The following is a 20,334-nucleotide window of genomic DNA, read 5'->3' as shown; positions in this document are numbered from 1 at the left end:
TTCATAGCATGGGGTGGGCTGGGAAGAAGCAGGCGTGCATGCTGGGTTATTGGCAATGGATTGCTCACCAAACAATGACTTTTGTTTCTTTCTTCCTCTCTCTCTCTCCCCCCCCCCACAGGTAAGGGAGATCTTGGGCCACTGCACCTGTCCTTCTCAGTTCCCCATGGTCAAAGTCTCGGAGGGTAAATACAAAGTGGGAGACTCCAACGCGCTGATCTTTGTTCGAGTAAGGTCTTCTACAAATACATCTTTTTATTTTATTTATTTATTTTATTTTATTTATATACCGCCCTAAGCCCGGAGGCTCTCTGGGCGGTGCACAAAAAGATAAAAACAAGCGCAGTGTATGAATACAATAATACAATAAAACAAGAAACAAAACAAACAAACAATAAAAAGAACCAAACAACATCCAAAAAACAAAATAATGATGAAAATGCTATTAAAACACGCTTTAAAACCTCTCTGCCAGGCGCCAGGCTCTGTGAGATTTGGAAAGGGGCTGCAGGGTTAAATGACATCACAGCCCCATGGATGCAAAGAACTTATTCTCCCTAAAGGAAGATGCTGGCTTCTCATCTAGGAGACGGCAGATGCCCTGGGCAGCTTTGAGGATTTTCCTTGGGAGTGTTTGTGCTGGAACACGTTTCCAGTGCCCTCAGTCAAGGAGGGGGACCCTGTGGCAAGTGTTGTTGAGACTCCAGCTCCCAGCATCTAGTATGGCCAATGGTTAGGGATGATCTGCACGGCCAAAGATGTCCCCCAACCCTGCCTGAAATCATTGGATTTTGATTTAGTATGTTTGTTTTGTCTGAAATCCTGTGCACATTTACCTGGGAGTTGTCCCATTGAACTCAGTTACTCCTAGGTAGGCATGCATAGGATTGCAATGTTAGTAAACAAAACTAAAAAAAAAGTGCCCTAGCTTAATTTTAAAGAGTCCGGCGGCACCTTATAAGCTACCAAATTGAGTGGGGTGCACACTTTTGTGTCCATAATCAATTGGTTAGCCTTTAAGGTGCCCCAAGACTGCTTTGTTGTGACAGATATAGCACAGATCCTTCTCTCGAAAATGCTATATGAATAGGCAGGCTATCTTAAATATCTCTGGAGTTTCCCCAGGTGACCAAAGTAGATGACCTGGAATGTTTGATTTGAAGGGCGGGGGGGGGATCTGTAAAACCTGCATGCAGTCCAGCTCTATGCATCTTTGAAAAATGGAAACGGACTGCCTTCAAGTCGGTCCCGACTTATGGGCGACCCTATGAATAGGGTTTGCATGGTAAGCGGTATTCAGAGGGGGTTTACCATTGCCTCCCTCTGAGGCTGAGAGGCAGTGACTGGCCCAAGGTCACCCAGTGAGCTTTGTGGCTGTGTGGGGATTCGAACGCTGGTCTCCCAGGTTGTAGTCCAACAGCAACCACAACACCACACTGGCATCTTCCCTTGGAAGTAAGTCCTGTTCAGTTCAGTGGAGCAACGATGACAAACTTGGATGGCTTAAAAAAGAATTGGGCAAAATTCATGGAGTTTGAGGCTTCCAATAGTTACCAGCCCTGGTGACTATGTTCTCACCAATGATTACAGCTTTTAGGAACGCCGTGTGCTGATTTCGCATGTATTTTAGCTTTAATTGAGTTGTCATAGCCTCTACCTTTTGCATTTGATGCCCCCTTTTCTCCAAAATGATTCCTCTATAGCCACGTATGTTTATATCTCACTGCTTGGAGATATTTTTAAATGGCAAGTGGTTTGTAAATGTGTTCAAGTAATAGTAATAAAAAGATAACCTCCGCTGTCAGAGGTAGTATATTTCTTAAAGTCAGTTGCTGGAAATTGCAGGTGGAGAGAGCACCGTTACACTCCGGCCCTCCTCTGGTTGGCCACCATGAGATCAGGCGGCTGGATGATATGGGCTGTTCGCTTGATCCAACAATTCTCTTTTTATGTTCTTACAACAAGACCAGGGAAGGCACAGAAAGCTGTTGGCATACAAATTTCACCCCGCCTTAAGAACTGTACGTGATAAAGTGTTTCCTAAGGGCTAGCCACCTGGAGTCAGTTAAATTACAACCTTGAAAATACCCAGTTTGACTGACACTGCGTCCATTCATTATGTTACTAATTAACAGAGTAATCCTCTGTAAGTTTGCTTTCATTTTGTCATTTGTAGATGTTTAATTACTATCGTAAATGATGATTTTTTATGTTTTTTTCCTGAGTTGTGCCCTGCCCTGGCCTCCTTCACAGGAAGGGCGGTTATATAAACAGAATGAATAATCATAACCGTGTTTCCTTAGAAGTACGTCCCTCTGCATTCAATGGGGCTCACACCCTGGGAACATTGCTGATTGCATTTTGCATTACAGTACTACTATACTATTCCCACTGCTACTATAATAGGTATACTACTAGTAGGTACATTTTCATCCTTTCTGCAAGAAAGAATAGCATAGAGTAGTATAGATGAGGCTATCCCATTGCACCTTTACTACAATCCTGCAAGGTAGGGTTATGCACACCGCACTTCCATATACATAAGAACTTTTTGCACCAATGTAACTCAAATTCTGCACCAAGGAAACCTTCAGTCACTATAAATTACACAAAATTGAGCACATGTACCTTATCTGCCTGGTACGGCATACTTTTTGTCAGCCAGTTCTATCAAAATTACCTCCCCCCAAAAATGTAATTTGGCCTCTGTTTTAATCACGGGGGGGGGGGAGGAGAAATGATTTTTTTTTTTTGATATATCATTCCTCAATTCATCTGGCTTCTGACAGCTCAACAGGCATTGCCGACACGCTTTGACGTGTATCTTTGCCACCTTGAGGACTAGAAACTTGCTTTAAAACAAATACACGTAGATGCTGCACCCAAATACCCTATCCCTGCTGCATCGCCAGAAATGCACAGGCCCTGAGAAAGAACTAAGAGGCAAGTAACTGGCTCAAGATGACTCAGTGAGCATGCATGGTTGAATGGGGATTTGAATCCGTATCTCTCTGGCACAGCTCAGGCTCCCCCTCCGTTGCACCACATTTTATCCAGGCCTGATGACTCAGCCTAGCTCAGTTGGAATGTCGACCCAGCATGCTCTTCTCTTCTCTTTCCAGGTAGAAACCCAACATAGTTATCCCAGAGGCAAAATCTACCCGCTTGTTGTGAAAGTTGATTTTTTTTTGGGGGGTTGTCCACATAGGTGCTGAGGAGCCACGTGATGGTACGGGTGGGCGGTGGCTGGGACACGCTGGAGCACTATCTGGACAAACATGATCCTTGCCGATGTACCTCTTTCTGTGAGTATAGAGGCTTGGGACTCCCATGCTGGGCGCAGGCAGCGGGCGGGGCAGAGGGGGAAGGACGGCATTTCATTTGTTTAATTTCTTTGCTACATTTACCTCCCACTTCAATGAGCTCAAGGGGGCCTGTGTGATTCCCTTCCTCCCTCATCCCCAATTTTCCTTACAACAGCCCTGTGAGGTAGGCAAGGCTGGGGGATTGAGACAGACTCAAGGTCGCTCAGCCGGCATCACAGCCCAGTAGGGATTTAAGCCACTTATAGACTGGCACTCCAGCCGCTAATGTGGGGAGGACAACGTAAAAGAAAGAGGGGAGCAGGCTAGTTTCTCACAAAGAGGGAGGGAGAGAGAGAGAGAGAGAGAGGAATTAGCACTTGCACATTTTGCCTCATATCTCAGGTTCTGCAAATGCTAGAAACGTATGTCACATCCAAACCATACATTTAAACCACATTTAATGTGCATGGCTTCTCACAAAGCATCCTGGGAAGTGCAGCTTACCCTCGCAGAGCTATAATTCCCATAATAAATTACACTTCCCAGGATTCTTTGCGGGATGCCACGAGCTTTAAATGTGCATTAAATGTGATTTAAATGTATCGTGTGGCTGTTAACTATACTTTTTTTAAAATGAAAGCTGGGGATCTGGGGTTTCTGGTTCGTTGGGGGCCAACTGTCCCCCACCCCTGTGGACACCCTTAGCCACTCTTCCACACTGACTCACACCATTGTTATTCCCAAAGAGTGCTTGAGTCCGAGGCAAGCCCCATTTTGAAGCCCCTTGTTTCCAGTTGTCGTCTGCAAAGGCTGGTTTCACGCTGGCTCCACGTCATGATGAGCCGCATTCTCTGGATTGCTCCCGCTTTGTAACCCTGCCCTGGCGTGGTCTTTGGAGGGTCCTGAGGGTTGCTGCCTGCTTTAAAGGACAGCACTGTCCGGGTGAGGGTTGCCTGCTCAGCAAGCCTTCCGTATGTTCTCCTTCCAAGGAAACTGACTCTGCAGCAGCTGACTTTGAGTCTTCCATCCTGTTGCTCAGGGAAGTGGAGAGCATGAAACGGTTCCATAATCAAACTGGAGCTTTCGGCTTCAGGGCTCTCTAAAGAAGGCGGGGGATTTGCAGCGTTCCAGCAGCGCCCCCTTGTGGTAATCGTAGTTTTCTTCCATGCACATTCATTGCTCTTTGCACCAACGTGACTTGGGCTTACCCAGGTTGCTTTTTCCTCTGCATCCTGACAGGTGTCGCCCAGGTACTTTCACGCATAGCTTTGCAACCCAGAGGGCTAGAAACTTGTTTGTTTTTTTTAATCAAAAAGCTGAAGCTCCACAATGTTCTGCCAAGAATACTGCCGTCTCTGTCTCCTGGCTAGGAGATGGGGATAAGTTCCTAGTGCAAGGGCAGAGTGCTGGTGCAAAAACTGTGTTGCAGATATGATAATAATGTGAGCAGGGATGGGAGACCTTTTTCATCCCAAGGGCCGCATCTCCTTCTGAGCAACCTCCCAGGGGCCACATGCCAGTAGTGGGCGAGGCCAGATGCAAAAGCAGGCAGAGCAGCAAATGAAAATTTTTATCTTTGTACGGTAGGCTAGTTTCTGCACTCTCACACCCTTTTCTGTCCCCCACCCGGAACAGCCAGAGGCATGAGCAGAGTTCAAGCACCCATTCCAGCAAGGCAAAAACACCCAAAGCAATGCCAGGGAGGGGTGTGGCCTGGGGAGAGTACCAAGGGCTGCATAGAGAGGTCTGGAGGGCCGCATTGGGCCCCCTGGCCTGACGTTCCTCACCCTTGATGTGGAAAAATGATAAAACAGGAAGCAGTTTTGTGTTAACTCCGCACAACAGTCTTGTCTGCAGCTGCTTTTAAGCCTCCTCAGGGTCTGTCTCTCACCAGACTGAGATTGGCCCAGGCAGCCTTGCAAATAAATTTGTATAAGCTTCTAGTCCACAAGAATGTTTACACCTGACCACGCACTAGTCATTTGTGACCTTCATGACACAAAAGGAACAAGCTTGCTTGGCCGGATAGAGGTTCTTCCTTGCCTCCAGGGAGCAAGAAGGTGGCTGTTTTCAAATCTAGCTGAGGAGACGCCACTGGAAAAAAGCCATTTGCCACAGTTGAGGGTCCACAAACTTTGGCTTGGTTTACTAGCCAGCCCTAATTTGTAATCCCCCCTGTGTCCACTGTCATGCACTGAGAGCTTGGGAAAGGGTCTTTTCTCGGGTGTGTGGGCTGGGGAATCTCTGTCACCAGAGGTCTGGGAGCACTCGCCCTAGGTGAGCTGGCAGGCAGGTTTCTGGGTGCTTGCCCATTATTCTGGGAATGAAAGACCATTCTGCTTCCCTTTTCTCTTTTCACACACCCCTTCACTTGTTCTTTTCAGCCCACCGTCTGACACAGGCCCGGGGACTCGGTTTCTCCCCCCAGAAGTCAGCAAGCCCGGGCAGCCCCCAAACTGGCAGCCCCAGCACCCAGCGCCGGGCTGAAGTGATGAGCCTACACAAGCTCTCCGAACCCCTCCGTGCAGGGGATAAGCGGCTCTCTGCTGGAGGGGACTTGAGTCACACCAAGGGGACCCATCCTGGGTACCCGGCCAAGGGACTGGGAGACTCCATCCCTCCAAGACAGGGGTCCGGCACCTCATCAGCCGCCAGGCACAACGGGCTCCCTGCAAGGTCTGCTTCGTCTGGCCAGAGCTCCGCCAGCCCACTGAGGGGGTCCACAGCCCACCCTCCCCAGGACACCTGTGACTCACGTCTGTCCAACACCCTCAGGTAAAATGGGCCAATGCTTGCTTTTTGTACGTTGGAAACTGAGTCAGAGCCTTGGTCCGGCTCAGTACGGCCTACGCCAGGGAGTCCAATTTGGCCCACAAGGCCATTTCCCCCCAAACCACGCCCACCTGTCAGTCAGCCAGGTGACATCAGCTGATGGGCCGGGGAAGAGTGGGGTTCAGGCTTGCAGGTTGCTCTGTTTCACGAGTGCACTCACTGCAGGGGCCAGGACTGAAGTCTCTGCTCAGAGAGAGAGAGAGAGAACAGAAATCTCACCATGATGCACCCCCCCCCAATGTCCAGTGCCTGACGCCATATGACATCCGTCGTGAGAAAGTTCAAATGGCTTGGAAGAATCAGGCACATACTCCCAGTAAACGAACTCCTGATGCTTCTTTTGCAGTGAAAATCTAGCCTCTTTTTTTAAAAAAATCTGGTGCTTTTTCCTACAGCTTAGACCCACCAAAATGTCATGCCCATTAATTTCAATGGGTCTCCTCTGAGTAGAGCTTAAAGGCCTGGGAGCATGGACCTCCATGCCAATTTGCATGTTCTAATGCATATGCATAGATGCCTGTGAGAAATTTTAAGGGATGGGTGGTGGGGTGCGTGTCTCATCTGTGCCTTGCAGTGAACCCAGATACCCTGTGGCCTTGAGACCCTTGGGCTGTTCCCAGACAACGTCCCTGGCTGAGAGTGTTGATTATAAACCAGGATGTCCCAGGTTCAAATCTTCCTTAGTTATAGTCTCAGTGGGGGGAGGGGGTTTACTCCCTCCTATGCCTCCCTCCTTCAGTTTGCAGCACAGAGACAATAATACTGGACTACCCTACAGGGGGATTGTAAGGACAACCGAGGAAATGTATGCAACCTGCAATTCTGGCACTGTGTGGAAGAAGTTCTACCATAAATGCAGAGTGCTGTGATTATGATAATGGTGAGAATAGGTTGCATCCAATATAGCGCTAAACTAAAGTCATTTAGTGGTATGCTCGTTCCTCGGGGGAAATGTTTTGCACCAGCAGACCGTTGTTGCGCAAGAGAACCCAGAAAGAGCTTGCTGGTAATTTTGTTGCGCAACAGATTGCGTAACAGTCTGTTGCGGAACGAGTTTCCACCAGCGCGGCCGTTGGGTTGGATTCCTCCATTGCGCGTTAAAACTCGCCCATCTGCGGCCAGAGATCATTGAATGCATCGTCGTCGTCATATTTATTATTCCCTTTCCTCTGCTCCAGGCTCCCCAGAGCTCGGCGTCTTTCCGGAGACAGTGATTCCTCGGCTTCCTCCGTGCAAAGTGGCACCCTGGGAAGCAGCCTGGGTCTCAGGAAGGAGCCAACGAGGCGCCCTGGCGGAGGGGCAGGCCTGCAGACCCACCCCAGTCCAAAGAGGCAGCCGGCGAGCCGCAGTCAGTCACGAGACCGGGTGGGCTTGCCGCGGCCCTCGCCGGGGCCCAGGAGGACCGAGGTAGAAGATCGGGGTCGTCCCCGGCTGTCCAACGGGCATAGCAAGCTGGTGGTGCAGAGCCCACGCCCCAGGGCCCGCAGCCAGGGGCGGCCCACCAGGGAGCCTGTGCTAGTTATCAGCCGAGGTAAGGACGGGCAGCACTCCTGGGCGCGAGCCGAAGAACCGAAACAGAAGCCAGGAGGCTCTGGAAGAAACACCCCCAGGACCAAGAGCCCAGCAAGGTGGGTTGCAGGAGCTCCAGTGGGGTCCAGGAGCCCGGCACTCTCCAATCGCAGAGGATCTCTCCCTGCCACGAAAACGACAGAGCCCCCCTCAGCTCCAGGCTCACAGAGGCAGCGGCAGCTACCTTTGACGGGACCATGTGGGGCCCCGAGGCAGCCTTCATCCAGGGAGAATTGGCACTCCCGGCAGCCCTTGGACAGCTTGGGGCAGGAATTGGAGGCCATGGCCCACACCTTCCGGACGCCCTTGCGCCTGGACCCGAGCCAGGAGCAGCAGCTCTACCGGCGGCTGGAAGAAGAGTTTCTGGCCAACTCCCAAATGATGGGCTTAGAGGAGGACGGCGAGCAGCAGCAGGTGGAGCCTCTGGGCCGGGCCTGCGATGGCCCTCGGCTCCTGCAAACCACCCCGGATCAAGGGGCTGCCGACTCCGCCTATTGCTCCTCCAGCTCGTCCTCCTCCTCCCTCAACTTCTTCAGCAAGCACGGCTTCCCAGCCGAGGTGAAGGACGAGCCCAAAAAGAACCCCGCCTCCCAGAGGCCCTGGGCCTCCGAAGCGGGCACCGTGAACCCCAACTTCCATAACGGCTCTGCGGATGTCTGCGACCTCTGGGACTCGCCCGTGGCTCTGGAGCGAGCCGCGCGGTGGAGGAAGCCGGCCCTGTCCAGCTCCTCGGACGAGAGCAACTACTACGTAGGCTTGAACGACCCTCAGGAGGTTCAGGAGGGGGTGGAACTCCCTGAGCCCCTGGTGGACAGCCCGTGGGGCGCTGTGGAGCTGGTGGCTGCCGAGGCAGACCTGGGCTCTTCGCCCCACGAGCCCCTCCAGGGATCCCCGGGAGGCCCTCCCCCCGAGGAAGTCCTGCTCAGGCCAAAGTTGTCCCTGAAGAAACCCGACCGTGTGCCTTCCATCTACAAGCTCAAGCTGCGTCCTCAGACCAAGCCCCGCACCGACTCCCAGCCAGACAAGGCACCCTCCAAGATCCCCACTCCCCTCAGCTACAAGGCCGCGGGGCCTGCCTTGCCCAAGGACAGCCCTTCAAATCACCCTTCAGAGCACAGGCCCTGGGCAGCCTTCCACAATGTCCTCTTTGTGGAACCTCCCGAGGGCCCGGCAGAGTCGGGGGTGGACGATGAGGGCACGTGGGCATGAGAAGGGGTGCTGGAGAGCACTGCCCATGCTCTCTGCCTGCCGGATGCTGCAGCTGCGTCAGTTGCCCATCCCTCCTCCCCGCTCTGCCTACGACTCAGTTCCTTTTGTGACCCTTGATATTGCTGCTGTTCCGAAAAGATATTTTTTGGGAAGGGGGGTGAAGGTAGGGGATGCCTTTAATGTCAAAGGCCGTCCTTTCCTTTTGGGTTTACTTTAAACCGAGGCTGCAGAGTGGCATGGCTTTATCGCAGCTTCATTTTGTATGGTGTGTGTGCGTGACATGCTTTCAGGGGAAAGTCCTTGGACACTGGAGAATGCAGAAGGAAACTTCTGAGATGGCCTTGGCTTTGGAGCCAATACTGACTCGCATTGGCCTACCGTAGTCCAACTCTTCCATTGGGTTTGTGCATCTTCCCAACTCCCACCACCTCCCTTAGTCTTCCAAATCGAGTAGCACTTTTGACCTCTCCACCTCGTGTTTGTCTCTTATTTGACTGGCAATTTCAGCTTGATTTTGGGCCACCCTTTGGAGGCGTTTTGAGAAGGAAGCCTAGTGGTATAATGGAGACCCTTGCAGTCTTGCAAATAGTGATAATTGGGGGGAGGTAGCATTCACAGGATGAGGGTTACAAACACACACAGAGAGACAGTGTGACTCCCCACTATGCGATGGCGTTTCCTTCAAGCTTCTATTTTTGCAGATTATCTTTCTTTTTTGTTTTAACAAGTCACACTTTTGGAGAGCAAGGGTCTGGATGAAGTCTTGCACATGAATTCCTCTTCAGCTGGACTCGCTCGGTCTCCTGGGATCTGGGCCAATGAGGTTCCCCGCTGGCCCTGCCGTGATGTACTGCAGGTGTGTTTAAATAATCTATGCATATTTATATAAATAAATGCGGAGCAGGTCTGCTCGTTTCCTGAGCGCTGCTTCCCGTAGAGTGCCCGCCTCCCGACCCCACGAATGTAGCTAATTGAACTGACTTATGAGATCTCGGAATCCAGAAAGTAAAAAAAGGAAAAAAGACAAATCATGCTGTTTGTCTCTCTGACTTTATTGTGTGTATGTGTGTGTTTTAATCCCCCCTTGCTCTAGGCCAGGGAGAGCAATCATGATCTTCTTCAGATATCATTGGACTACAGTTCCCATTGGCCCTGACCATTGGCCATGCTGACCACTGGGGCTGCTAGGACTTGGTGTCTGACAACATCTGGAGGGCACTAGGTTGGGGACAGTCCTAGAGCACAGATGGCTCACCTGTCACCCTCCAGATGTTGCTGAACGGCATCACCCATTAGCCCCAGCCGAGCGTGGCCAGTGGTCAAGAGTGATGGGGAGCAGGGGTGTCATCATCCATGGACTTGGGGGGGTCTCAGACCCTTTACTTTTTTTGGAGCCAGGTCCCAGCAGGGCCCCTATGTCTCCAGCATCCCTAGGAGCCAATCAGCATGAAAGGGGAGTCTTAGCCACTGAGTAGAGTCTTCTAACATGCTTCCTTGTCCTTTCTTGCTGATTGGAACCAATCAGAGTGAAAGGAGGCGAGTCAACCATTGAGAAGACTCTTCTCAGTAGCTAACATTCTCCTTTCATGCTGATTCGCTCCTACGGATGGCTGTTGTTGTGGTGAGTCTTGTATCCACCTGGGTTGGCCAGTTGCCTATAGAAAGCTTAAAATAGGGCCTGAAGGCATTGCCCATCCTCTCTTGCATACTGCCTCTGAACAAGGAGGGTTGATTTGGGCTGCCACAGCTTAACGGTAAAGGTCCCCACCCTTTGTGAGGCCTTTGAGAAAATGTGGAGCATGCCTGTTGCAAAATGGCTGCCGTGGGAGGGGGACGTGGCCTGCCACAAAATTGTTGCCATTGGGGCATGGCCTGTCACAAAACACTGGGAGCCACAGAAAGAATTTTTAATAGATCTGTATGAATGAATCGGGGATGGTATTTAGTGCTAGCCCTACTCAGAGTACATCCATTAAAGTGAATAGACAGGACTGGCTGAGGTTCATTGGTTTTGGTGGGTCTACTCTGAGTAGGACGTAGTGGCATGCAACCCCTTATTTTGTAAGCGTGCCGCCACACCTTGTGGAGGGCAGTTCCACAAGCTCATTAAGTGTTGTGCAAAGAGCACATGTGCCCTGCATGTTTGACCGCACTGGGCGAGAGCGAAAGCAGCGGGCTGGGGGCAGTTCCATCACCCTTCTCTGCTCCCCCACTCTGGGGCACTGGGGAGGGCACACTGCCTGCTGCCACGTCTCATCTCTTTGTGCCCTGTCCAAACAGAAACGCATCACAATTTGCAAGCAAAACATCAAACTATGCCTGGTTGAGATTGCTTTATATATGTAACCCAGAATTTCACAACTGAGAGGGTTAGCCCTTACTTGGGAACTCTGTTAAAACAAACTGCGCTGACATGATTGATGCCTTGGAAAGGTGAATGCAGCGGAGACGGCGGCTCAGAATGTAAGTGGGGTAGTGGAATCCACTCCAGGTTTCAAGGAGCTCTCCAAGGTGCTCTCAAGGAGCTGTCCAATGTGATTCCAGCACCTTGGACAGCTCCTTGCGAGTTCAGACTAAAACCCGGAGCAGATTCACTGTCCCTGTGATATTCAGAGGCACCAGTCCCCGCTGGGTATGTTGGTGGGAGACCCCAGTGTGGTGTAGCCTCTGGTCAGTGGGGAAACCGTGCCGGTGCCCTCCCCAGGGAGGGTGGGAAAGGGGAAGAGAAAAGCAGGACTTCTGATACGACCTTTCCCATCCTTCCTCAGATACTAAGAGCACCTCTGCGATACTTAACAAATAAAATAAAATTCAAAGCAAGCCAAACAGTCTCTCCTAGCCAACAAATGTCTGACACAGGAGTGGGGACCCTTTGGCCCTACAGATGTTGAGAACTACAACTCCCATCAGCCCCAGGCCAGGGTTGATGGGAGTTGTAGTTCACCAACATCTGGAGGGCTAGAGGTTCTCCACAGTTAGCCTGATAAGACAGTGATGGGGTAAAGAGAAGCTAGTCCTCAACAAGTTAGACCTGTGCTAGGACATTGATTCCTCCCAGTGGTCCACATTGGCAACCGTTGAGTCCAAAACAAGCACCTTTCCACCCCAAAATGAAAGTGACTCACTAAGCTGACCTGTCCTTGTGGGGCTGGGAGCATCTTGTATCAATTCTTCCACTTCCCTAACCTGTGAAGATGTCAGTCTTTCCAGGTTATCATTGAAGGTGGCGTCCAGGATTGTGCTCTTGAGGACAGTCCTGGCCGGGGACATCTCGTGATAAATTCCTGAGAAGGCAAAAGTTGCAGAACGGGTTCCCTGGTCTTTCAGCACCTTGGACAACTCCCTGACCATTTGGACTGAAATCCAGAGTGGATTTTCTGCCCCACTGATGTTGGAGCCACCGGTCTCCTCTGTCTTGGAGGGTTAAAGGTTCCCTGCCCCTGATTTAGCAGCATCATAGGCCCCGAGGCGGTTGCCACACCGTGTCTCACGCTAAAAGGCTGCATCTGGGGGCAAGAGCGAATGCCCAGCAATTTCAAGGGGCTACCGTGAGCGTGGATCTGGTGGCCAGCTGGGCGTGGCTCTGACCTGCCCACCACTCCAAAGCTCCAAGCTTTTGGAAGAGCCCCATGGGGGAGTGTGTGGCCCCCCTTGTGGCCAGCAGGGTCTCGTCACATGAGGCTGCACCTGTCCCTATGCAGCGCCCCCTGGAGGCGCACAGCACAGTGGTTGTTCTTGCAGCCGTGGGCCAAGGCGCTGCCCAGCAGCTCCTTAAAGAGAAGGAGGATGTGCCAGTTGTATTTGGCTGAACACGCCATGTAGCCACACTTCCAGCTCTTCTTGACGAGCGCCGAGAGGGTCTGCCGGGGCATGAAGCGCTGCCTCTGCTGGTCCCGTTTGTTCCCCACCACGATGATGGGGACTTCACCGGCGCTACCCATCCTAGGGAAGATGGGGGAAAGGAATCCAAAGAGTCACAGAGCACAGAGAGAAGACGAGAGCAGTGCACAGGCCCTGAACTCTGAGTTGCTGGACAAAAATAAAAATCCCTTCCCCAACCTGGGGCTCTCCAGAAGTTTTTTGGCCTACAACTCCCATCAGACACAGTCAGCACAGCTGAGTTGTAGTCCAAAATGGCCATGCCAGCTGAGGCTGATGGGACTTGTAGTCCAAAATGGTCATGCTGGCTGGGGCTGATGGGAGTTGCAGTCCAAAACATCTGGCGGGCACCAGGTTGGGGAACATTCCTCACCATTCAATTAACTGAATAATTGAAAGTGTCAATCTGAGGAGGACTGGGCTCTTTTAGGCCGCAGTCCTAGCCCTGCTTACCTGGGAGTAAGCCCCACTCAGTTCAATCAAGGGACTTACTTCCGCGTGGACATGGTTAGGATTGCACAGCAATATCAAGAAGAAAAGCATCCTGGGAGATCACGGAGGGAGATGGGAAGGTTTACTGGCAAAATAAACAGCTATGAGGTCCCTGCGCTGAAATATGAAATTCTGCATCTATGTTCTGCACCCTGTAGAAATTTCACAATTTTGCATAAATTTCCTTTATCTACATACTTTATTTTCTTGGTTATGTTGAGGACCAATAGGCTATGCAGAGCACCAAAGACTCATCTCCTGACTGTTGGAAATCCAACTCAACCTCAGTTTGCAGAGACTCAGGCTGCAATCCAATACACACTTAGCTGGGAGCAAGTCCTGTTGAACCCAATGGAGCTTACTTCTGAGTAGACATGTTTTGAACTGCAACCTTAGTCATGTGTTTCCTACATCTTTCAAGCACAGGCATGCGGGGTAGAAGCTTTGCTCTCTCTCTCTCTTTCTTTTAAGGAGAAAATGTGAGATTATTATTTCTCTCCCCGTTGCCACACTCTGTGGCTCTTTTGCACGAGTGCAGAATGCCTGCTTTAAGAAACAGCAAGCCCTAAGCAAAATCTTTAAACTTCAGCTGTAACCTGAACCATGCCTGCTTTGAAGTAAATTCTATTGAATTCAATGGGGTTTACTCCCATGTAAGTGGAGTTAGTATTGCAGCCTGTCATTATCCACAAACATAAATTAAAAATTGGCACTTTTATAGTTGTTTGAGGATTTTGAGCCAGCAGTCAAAATGATGGAAGACAGATTTGTTTTTAAACATTAATACTCCTGCCCTTTTATCCTAATTATCTTAATTGAGGCTTTGTGGCTTTCTCTCTCTCTCTCTCTCTCTCTCTTTGAAAAAGATGAAGCTAGAATCCAGATTGCAGCCTGACTTGTCAATATGCTCAAAGAGGCTCTGGGTTGAAACTGGAACACAGCTGTCTTTTGAAATTTGTACTTCTCTGAATTTCGCAAAGCGATTCTCCAGCCAAGTAACGTGCTCAAAAAATTGGCTATATTAAAGTGTGCATAAACATGCATATATTGGTGAAAACCACATGCAGAAATGCATTCTTATAGGGGAAACTGCTTTGCACGATTGTGTATATTAGGCAAAGGCTCGTACAAAAATGTGTATATTGATTAGGCATTTGCACTAACATGATGGTGAATTTTCATGAGGATTTTTAAAATAAGTAAATCAACGAATCGCAAACGGATGTGAAAATGTGGGAGACTTGAAGATCGGAAAACTCAGAAAGTGACATTGACAAATGGGCCCATCTCCGCTTGTAGGAAATGCATTTTGCAAAGGGAAGGAAGTTCTGGAAATGCAGAAGAGAAAAATCCTATTCGACCTGCCCAAGCCCTTCCTTGCGCACGTACCATGTGTGTCTGTGGTGCATTTACTCAGAAGTAAAATCCCGCTGAATTAACCGGGGCTTACTCAGAAAAGGAGTGGGCTGAAGACCTCGGCCTCAATCCGGTGGAAAGAGCAAAACTTCTGAGCCCATCCCTGCCCTAAACCCTCTCTCCCAGACCTTATGCTCACCTGTTTTCCTGTATCTGCTGACGGATCATTTTCACGTATTCAAAGCTCTCAGGGCTGCAGATATCATACACAAGTATGTAGGCATCCGTGTTCCTCAACCCTCGGGATTTGAGGTCTGACCACTCCTGATTTAGGGAGAGGGGGAGAAGAAAATATGGAAAACTTGGTGCAACAGTGAGGGACATTGTTACACTTCTGAGAGGGCTACCAGACTGTCACTATGTTGGGGGTGGATTCAATTGTATGCTGGCAAATTCAGGTGGTCTCATTAAAGTGGATTGGGTGGCCTTGTACAACAAGCTGTCTTCCCCAAAAGATCAGAGTTTCTGCAATGAAGGAAGTGATGGGAAGACACGGTGGATAAAGTTTGCTTTGACAATCTCCCTGCCAACAGATCAGAATGAATTCTCAGTAAGACGGCCTTTTGGAAGTTCCCCAAGAGAGGAGCTGAGAGGGAGGTTTGGAAGCTCCCTCATACTGAGTTAGACCCCTTGGTCCATCTAACTCTGCAATATCCGCACTGACTGGCAGCCGCTCTTCGGGGTTTCAGAGATCTTTCCAGGCCCTGCCTGGAGATGTCGAGGTTTGAACCTGGGACCTTATTCATTCATTCAATTCCTATCCTGCCCTTCCTCCTAGAAGGATCTCCTGCATGCAAGGCAGAAGCCCTCCAAATTGTACCCAGACAGAGCATGGGTAGGGAACCTTTTCCAGCTCACGAGTCTCATTCTCTCAGATGCCTCTGGGGAGCCCACAGGTAGGACCTGAGCACAGCAGCAGTCGCCTCACCTGGAATGCCCAGCAATTGGCATTCGGAGGCACATGGCCCCTGCCAGCAGAGGTAGAACATGGCACAAGAGCCGCAGTAGAGCCCGGAAGCTGGAGCAGGCAAAAGGGGGCCTGTCTAATCCAGCCGCCCATTCTTACAGTGATCAAGCAGATGCCCCAGAGAGAAGCCGTGAAAACAGGACCTGAGTGCAAGAGTGCTCTCCCCGCCAGCAGTTTCCAGCAAATGGTATTCAACCATGCAGGTAGAGCAATAGCCATCGTGGCTAGTAGCCACTGATCGCCTTCTCCTCCATAAATGTGTCTAATCCTCTGTTAAAGTCACCCAAGTTGGTGGCCATCACTGCCTCTTGTGGCAGCAAATTACTACTACTACTACTACTACTGTTAATTACATTCATTCATGGCTTACAACATAAAATGCCTAAAAGCGGCTTACACTTGCAAAAATACAAACATCTAAAACAACATCAAAGAATACTACTACTACATTATTTATTTGTTTTTTATTTGTTTATTATCAAATTTATATTTTGCCCTTCCTCCCCCACATTTGCTACAAGTGCTCAACCCACAATATGATGGAAAGGATGAATCCTACCCCCCACCCTTCCAAAAGAGCACCACAATAGGCTGGGGTACCCTCATCATGCCACAGGATCCCAGTTCAAAAATCAGATGGCGGGTAGATGTTTGCCTGGCATCTGAAAGTCGATAATAGTGGTGCCAGGCGCACTTCCCTAGGGAAAGTGTTCCACCACTGGGGAGTCACCACTGAAAAGGCCTGTTCCTGTGTTGCCACCCTCTGGACCCCTTCTGCCCATGCCAGTGGTGGGCGGAGCCAGAGGCAAATGTGGGCGGAGCAAGGCAGATCTCCCTTTAAATCTGTAAGCAGTGTTCATCTCCGTATTTAGATTTCCTTTCTGTTCTGTCTCCTGCTAAATGCAGCCAGGCCCTCAGTATCGACTGAAGTCAACAGAGAAACACAATTAGCAGCTTTCTGAAGTGCAGAGGAGGTGATGAAAACAAAGCATCTATTTTAAACTTACATAGTAATAATAAAATGCCACGAAACTGGGCTGTTGGTGTTGGTGGAGAGAGACAGAGAGACAAGGACGTGTTGTCATGTCGTCTTGCCCAAAGGCTGTCTCTCATATCTGTCCAGGCCATCCCTTCACCTGTCCCATTCCCAGTGGTGCCTGGCACCCATTGGGACTGGTAGGGTGGAAGGCAGAGAGCCCAACAGTAGGCAGAGACAGAACCAATGACAAGCAGAGCCAGGGCCAATGACAGGTGGAGCCAGAGCCCACGGCAGGCAGAGCCTGCTAATTCTAGCTTGTCCCTTTCCTCGTCTTTGCCAAATTCTATGACACTAGGGAGGAGGAAGCAGACAGAGGGCCACCAGAAGCACTGGATGTAAGCCAGGAAGCAGTCAGGTGGGGGCTGGCTGGAGGCAGAGTGAGGATCGTGGGGCACTTCCCCATCTGCCCAAGGGTACCAAGCTCCACTGCCTGCTCCGTGCCCTCCTTGAATGCTTTTGCTTGCCTGAAATGTTCCCTTGGACCTGTTGGAAGTGGGGCAAGAGCAACTCCTGTCTTGTTCTTTTGTTTAAGCTCCAGAAGGAAGATAGAGCTAGGGTCCTTCAGATGGACAGGCTTGTTTACCTTTTACCTGTGATGCTCTGACTGACTTCCTTCTGTCGCTAGACTGTGACGCCTTTAGGGAAGCTTACCTGCCCCTCCTCCTTCTACCCTTTCCATTCCTTTTGTCCTCCAGCTGTCCAGGAGAGAGGAGACATCCCTTTGTCTCTGCTCTCTCTCTGAGCATGGGGCTAACTCCCGCACCTGGGCATTATGCCTCCAACTTAGCTAGTTAGTTAGAACTAGGTATGCCTTTTCTATCTACTATGTATTTCTCTAAATAAAGTAGCTTTTCTTATTTTACTAAGTCTCCAGTCTCAGTGATGCTGTTGCAGGGTAAAAGCCTGCTTTCTTAGGCAAACGCATGCACTCGCTGGCACACTCGCATTTCAACATCTGCTGTTACTCTCTGCTGCTGTGGTGCTGCTTTTAAACGAAATTAAGCAACACAACTACACACAGCATAACAGGACCATGATGACGCCTTTTCCTTGCCAGGTTGGGGAGACGCCTGTGTGCATGTAAACCGCTTACTTTTGCAGGACTGGAAGGTAACCTGCTGTGCAAATGGAAGAGTGACATCAGTGGCTCTGCCTCTTTGTGCCTCTGGTGCCACCCTTCACTGGCATGCGGCCCTCGGGAGGTTGTCCACAAGGGAATGTGGCCCTCAGTTGGAAAAAATGTTGGTCTGTCGGACCTTGGTCTGTCGTCAAGATATTGTTAATCTGGCTCCCGCCACCCTTTGCAGACAGCTCTCTCTTTATTCCTCCCCTTTGTTGCTTCCGGCCTGACCCCCCCCACACACACACACCACATGCTGCCTCTAAGTGAAGCTGGGCAATCTGTCATGTTGTGTGCTTTTTTTCAGCCTACATTTTTATCAGCAGGCAACACAATTCTTCACTCCGACTTACTATTTAAGGAATTCTAAAAGCCGGAGTGGAAAGCTTTGAGAAGCAGCATGTGCCCTGGAGGAAAGTGCAAAAAATGGGAGAATTGTGCTCAAAAGTTTATTTTTTATTTTTTATTTTGGACTGGCAGCCAAATCCCCTGCAGCTCGACAGCCATTGTTACACTTCCTGCACAATTTTGCCTGACTTCTGCTAGTTATGGAGAGCAGCAAGGAGGCACGGAGGGCACTGCAAGCCCCACTTGGAAGCAAATGGCAGCTTCTTCAGCCACACCTCTGGCTTCCAAGATTTCCCCAGACTTCGCTCACACATGCTCCAGCAGAGAAGAGCCACAGTGCAGGGCCTAGAGCATCTGCTTTGCATGCAGCAGGTTGCCAGTTCAATGCCCAAATGGCATCTCCAGGTTGGGTTGGGAAAGACTCCCTGCCTGAGACCCTGGGCAGATGCTGCCAGTCAGAGCAGACAGCACTGGGGTAGATTGTCTTAGGATAAGGCACCTTCCTACGCTCCTACAGGGAAAGGCAGTGGCTCAGTACCGGGCAGAGCACCCGCTTTGCATGCAGAAGGTTCCATCCCTGGCATCACCAGGTAGGGCTGGGAGAGACCCCTGCCTGAAATCCTGGAGAGCTGCTGCCGGTCAGTGTTGAAGATACTGAGCTAGATGGGACAATGGGTCTGACTCAGCACTGTCTGGGGCTGGAGCTGAGTGGCAGAGCACCCGCCTTGTGCGCAGAAGGTCCCAAGTTCAATCCCCAGTGGCATCTCCAGGTAGGGCTCAGAATGTTCCCCTGCCTGAAGCCCTGGAAGGCTGCTGCCAGTCAGTGTAGGCCAGGGGTGGGGAGCCTGTGCCCCTCCAGATGTTGTGGGACTGCCCCTCCCATCATCCTGACCCATGGCCCAGCCAGCAAGGCCTTTCCTCTGGGGAGCCCCCCGAGCAGGACTTGAGGAGGGTCACAGCACTGTCCTCATCTGCAGTTCCCAGTAATGGGCATTGAGAGGCACACTGGCTTCATCAGTGGAGGCCTAACATAGCTATTGTGGCTTGTAGCAGTTGATAGCCTTGGAGTGGGACTGCCTTCAGTCGATCCTGACTTATGGTGACCCTATGAATAAGGTTTTCATGGTAAGCGGTATTCAGAGGGGTTTTTACCATTGCCTCCCTCTGAAGCTAGTCCTCCCCAGCTGGCTAGGGCCTGCTCACCTTGCCACAGCTGCACAAGCCAGCCCCTTCCTTGTCCACAAGTGCCAGCTGGGGGGCAACTGGGCTCCTTGGGTTAGCTTGCCCACGGCTGCACAGGTGGCAGGGCACATAACCCCTGAGCTACTCCCTGTGGGGGTGATCTTTAGCTGGCCCTTGACACCCAGGAGACACGAGCGGGGATTGGAACTCACAGACTCTGGACTCCCAGCCAGGCTCTCTTCCCCACTGTGCTATACCAGCTATTGATAGCCTTATCCTGTATGATTTTGCTTAATCGTCTTTTAAAGCCTTCCAAGCTAAAGGACATCACCACCTCTTGTGGGAGCGAATTCCAGGGTTCAGCGATGTGCTGGGTGTTTCCATCATACCTAACACACACACACTTGCACTCGGAAGCCTGTAGATACTTACACCAACAGAAACCAACCCAATTAGAAACAGCCCTGGGTTTAAAAAAAACAAATCAATCTGATAGCAGTCCAGTATGCCACCAGTGACCTGCTGTTCACCTGCACAAGTGCATGCAAAAAGAAAAAAAGTTCATCATTCCCAAAGTTCGTCGTACTGTACTACAGGTGCTCGGGATGAATTGGGGGGCAAGGGAGGGGTGGGGAGGTGGAGAGGCCAGAACCCACCTGAGAGCTGTTGGCTGGGAAAGCCGTTAAGTGAGGCACATCCATGATCTTCAGGTCATACATGCTCCCGTTGAAAACGACAGAGGGCCTGTAGGTACAGCGGCGCTTCGTTGGGCTGTAGGTCTCTGTAAAGTCGTGGTACAAGAACTGGCGGACGACGGCTGTTTTGCCCACCTTAGGGGCTCCCAGAACAGCCACGGCCAGAGTCTCCACCATGGTCTGGTTTCAGCACCCTGGACAGCGCAAGGCGCCCCAGTCCGGCCAAGCTCGACCCCTCGGAAGGTTGACTCCGAAGGCGCCCTCGGCGAAGGACCGTCGGG

At 50.8% G+C, this 20,334-nt stretch overlaps 2 protein-coding genes across 3 annotated transcripts in view; one reads left to right on the top strand and one right to left on the bottom strand.

Moving 5' to 3' along the window:
• The window catches only part of GAS2L1 (growth arrest specific 2 like 1), a 40,040-nt gene extending 25,834 nt beyond the window's left edge, over window positions 1–14,206 (top strand). Inside the window, exons 3-7 of one of the 2 annotated variants that reach the window (XR_009759670.1) lie at window positions 122–229; window positions 3,209–3,305; window positions 5,690–6,080; window positions 7,316–9,771; window positions 14,153–14,206. Coding sequence is in view for 1 of the 2 variants with exons in the window: in XM_061603023.1 (XP_061459007.1) it covers window positions 122–229; window positions 3,209–3,305; window positions 5,690–6,080; window positions 7,316–8,915 (2,196 nt within the window). In the remaining variant the exon portion in view is untranslated. Of the gene's footprint in view, window positions 1–121; window positions 230–3,208; window positions 3,306–5,689; window positions 6,081–7,315; window positions 9,925–14,152 lie in introns of those variants that run through there. The other variant, XM_061603023.1, reaches the window with a different exon arrangement.
• RASL10A (RAS like family 10 member A) lies at window positions 12,587–20,230 on the bottom strand. The gene is made up of 3 exons (XM_061603025.1): window positions 20,015–20,230; window positions 14,842–14,966; window positions 12,587–12,857 (listed from the first exon to the last, which is right to left on the bottom strand). The coding sequence occupies exons 1-3, from the start codon at window positions 20,228–20,230 to the stop codon at window positions 12,587–12,589; spliced, it is 612 nt and encodes a 203-aa protein (XP_061459009.1).
• Between the last annotated feature and the right edge of the window lie 104 nt (window positions 20,231–20,334).

This window comes from Rhineura floridana, chromosome 19 (assembly GCF_030035675.1).
Source record: "Rhineura floridana isolate rRhiFlo1 chromosome 19, rRhiFlo1.hap2, whole genome shotgun sequence".
NCBI lineage: Eukaryota > Metazoa > Chordata > Lepidosauria > Squamata > Rhineuridae > Rhineura > Rhineura floridana.
This window is presented reverse-complemented; position numbering and strand designations above follow the sequence as displayed.

What these genes read in the sequence shown, in the direction of transcription:
- RASL10A (XM_061603025.1), bottom strand. Translation starts at nt 20,230, where the DNA reads ATGGTGGAGACTCTGGCCGTGGCTGTTCTGGGAGCCCCTAAGGTGGGC. An exon ending in TCCCAGCCAACAGCTCTCAG is followed by an intron (nt 14,967 to 20,014) that starts GTGGGTTCTGGC and finishes TCCCTAAATCAG; the next exon opens with GAGTGGTCAGACCTCAAATC. An exon ending in CAGCAGATACAGGAAAACAG is followed by an intron (nt 12,858 to 14,841) that starts GTGAGCATAAGG and finishes CATCTTCCCTAG; the next exon opens with GATGGGTAGCGCCGGTGAAG.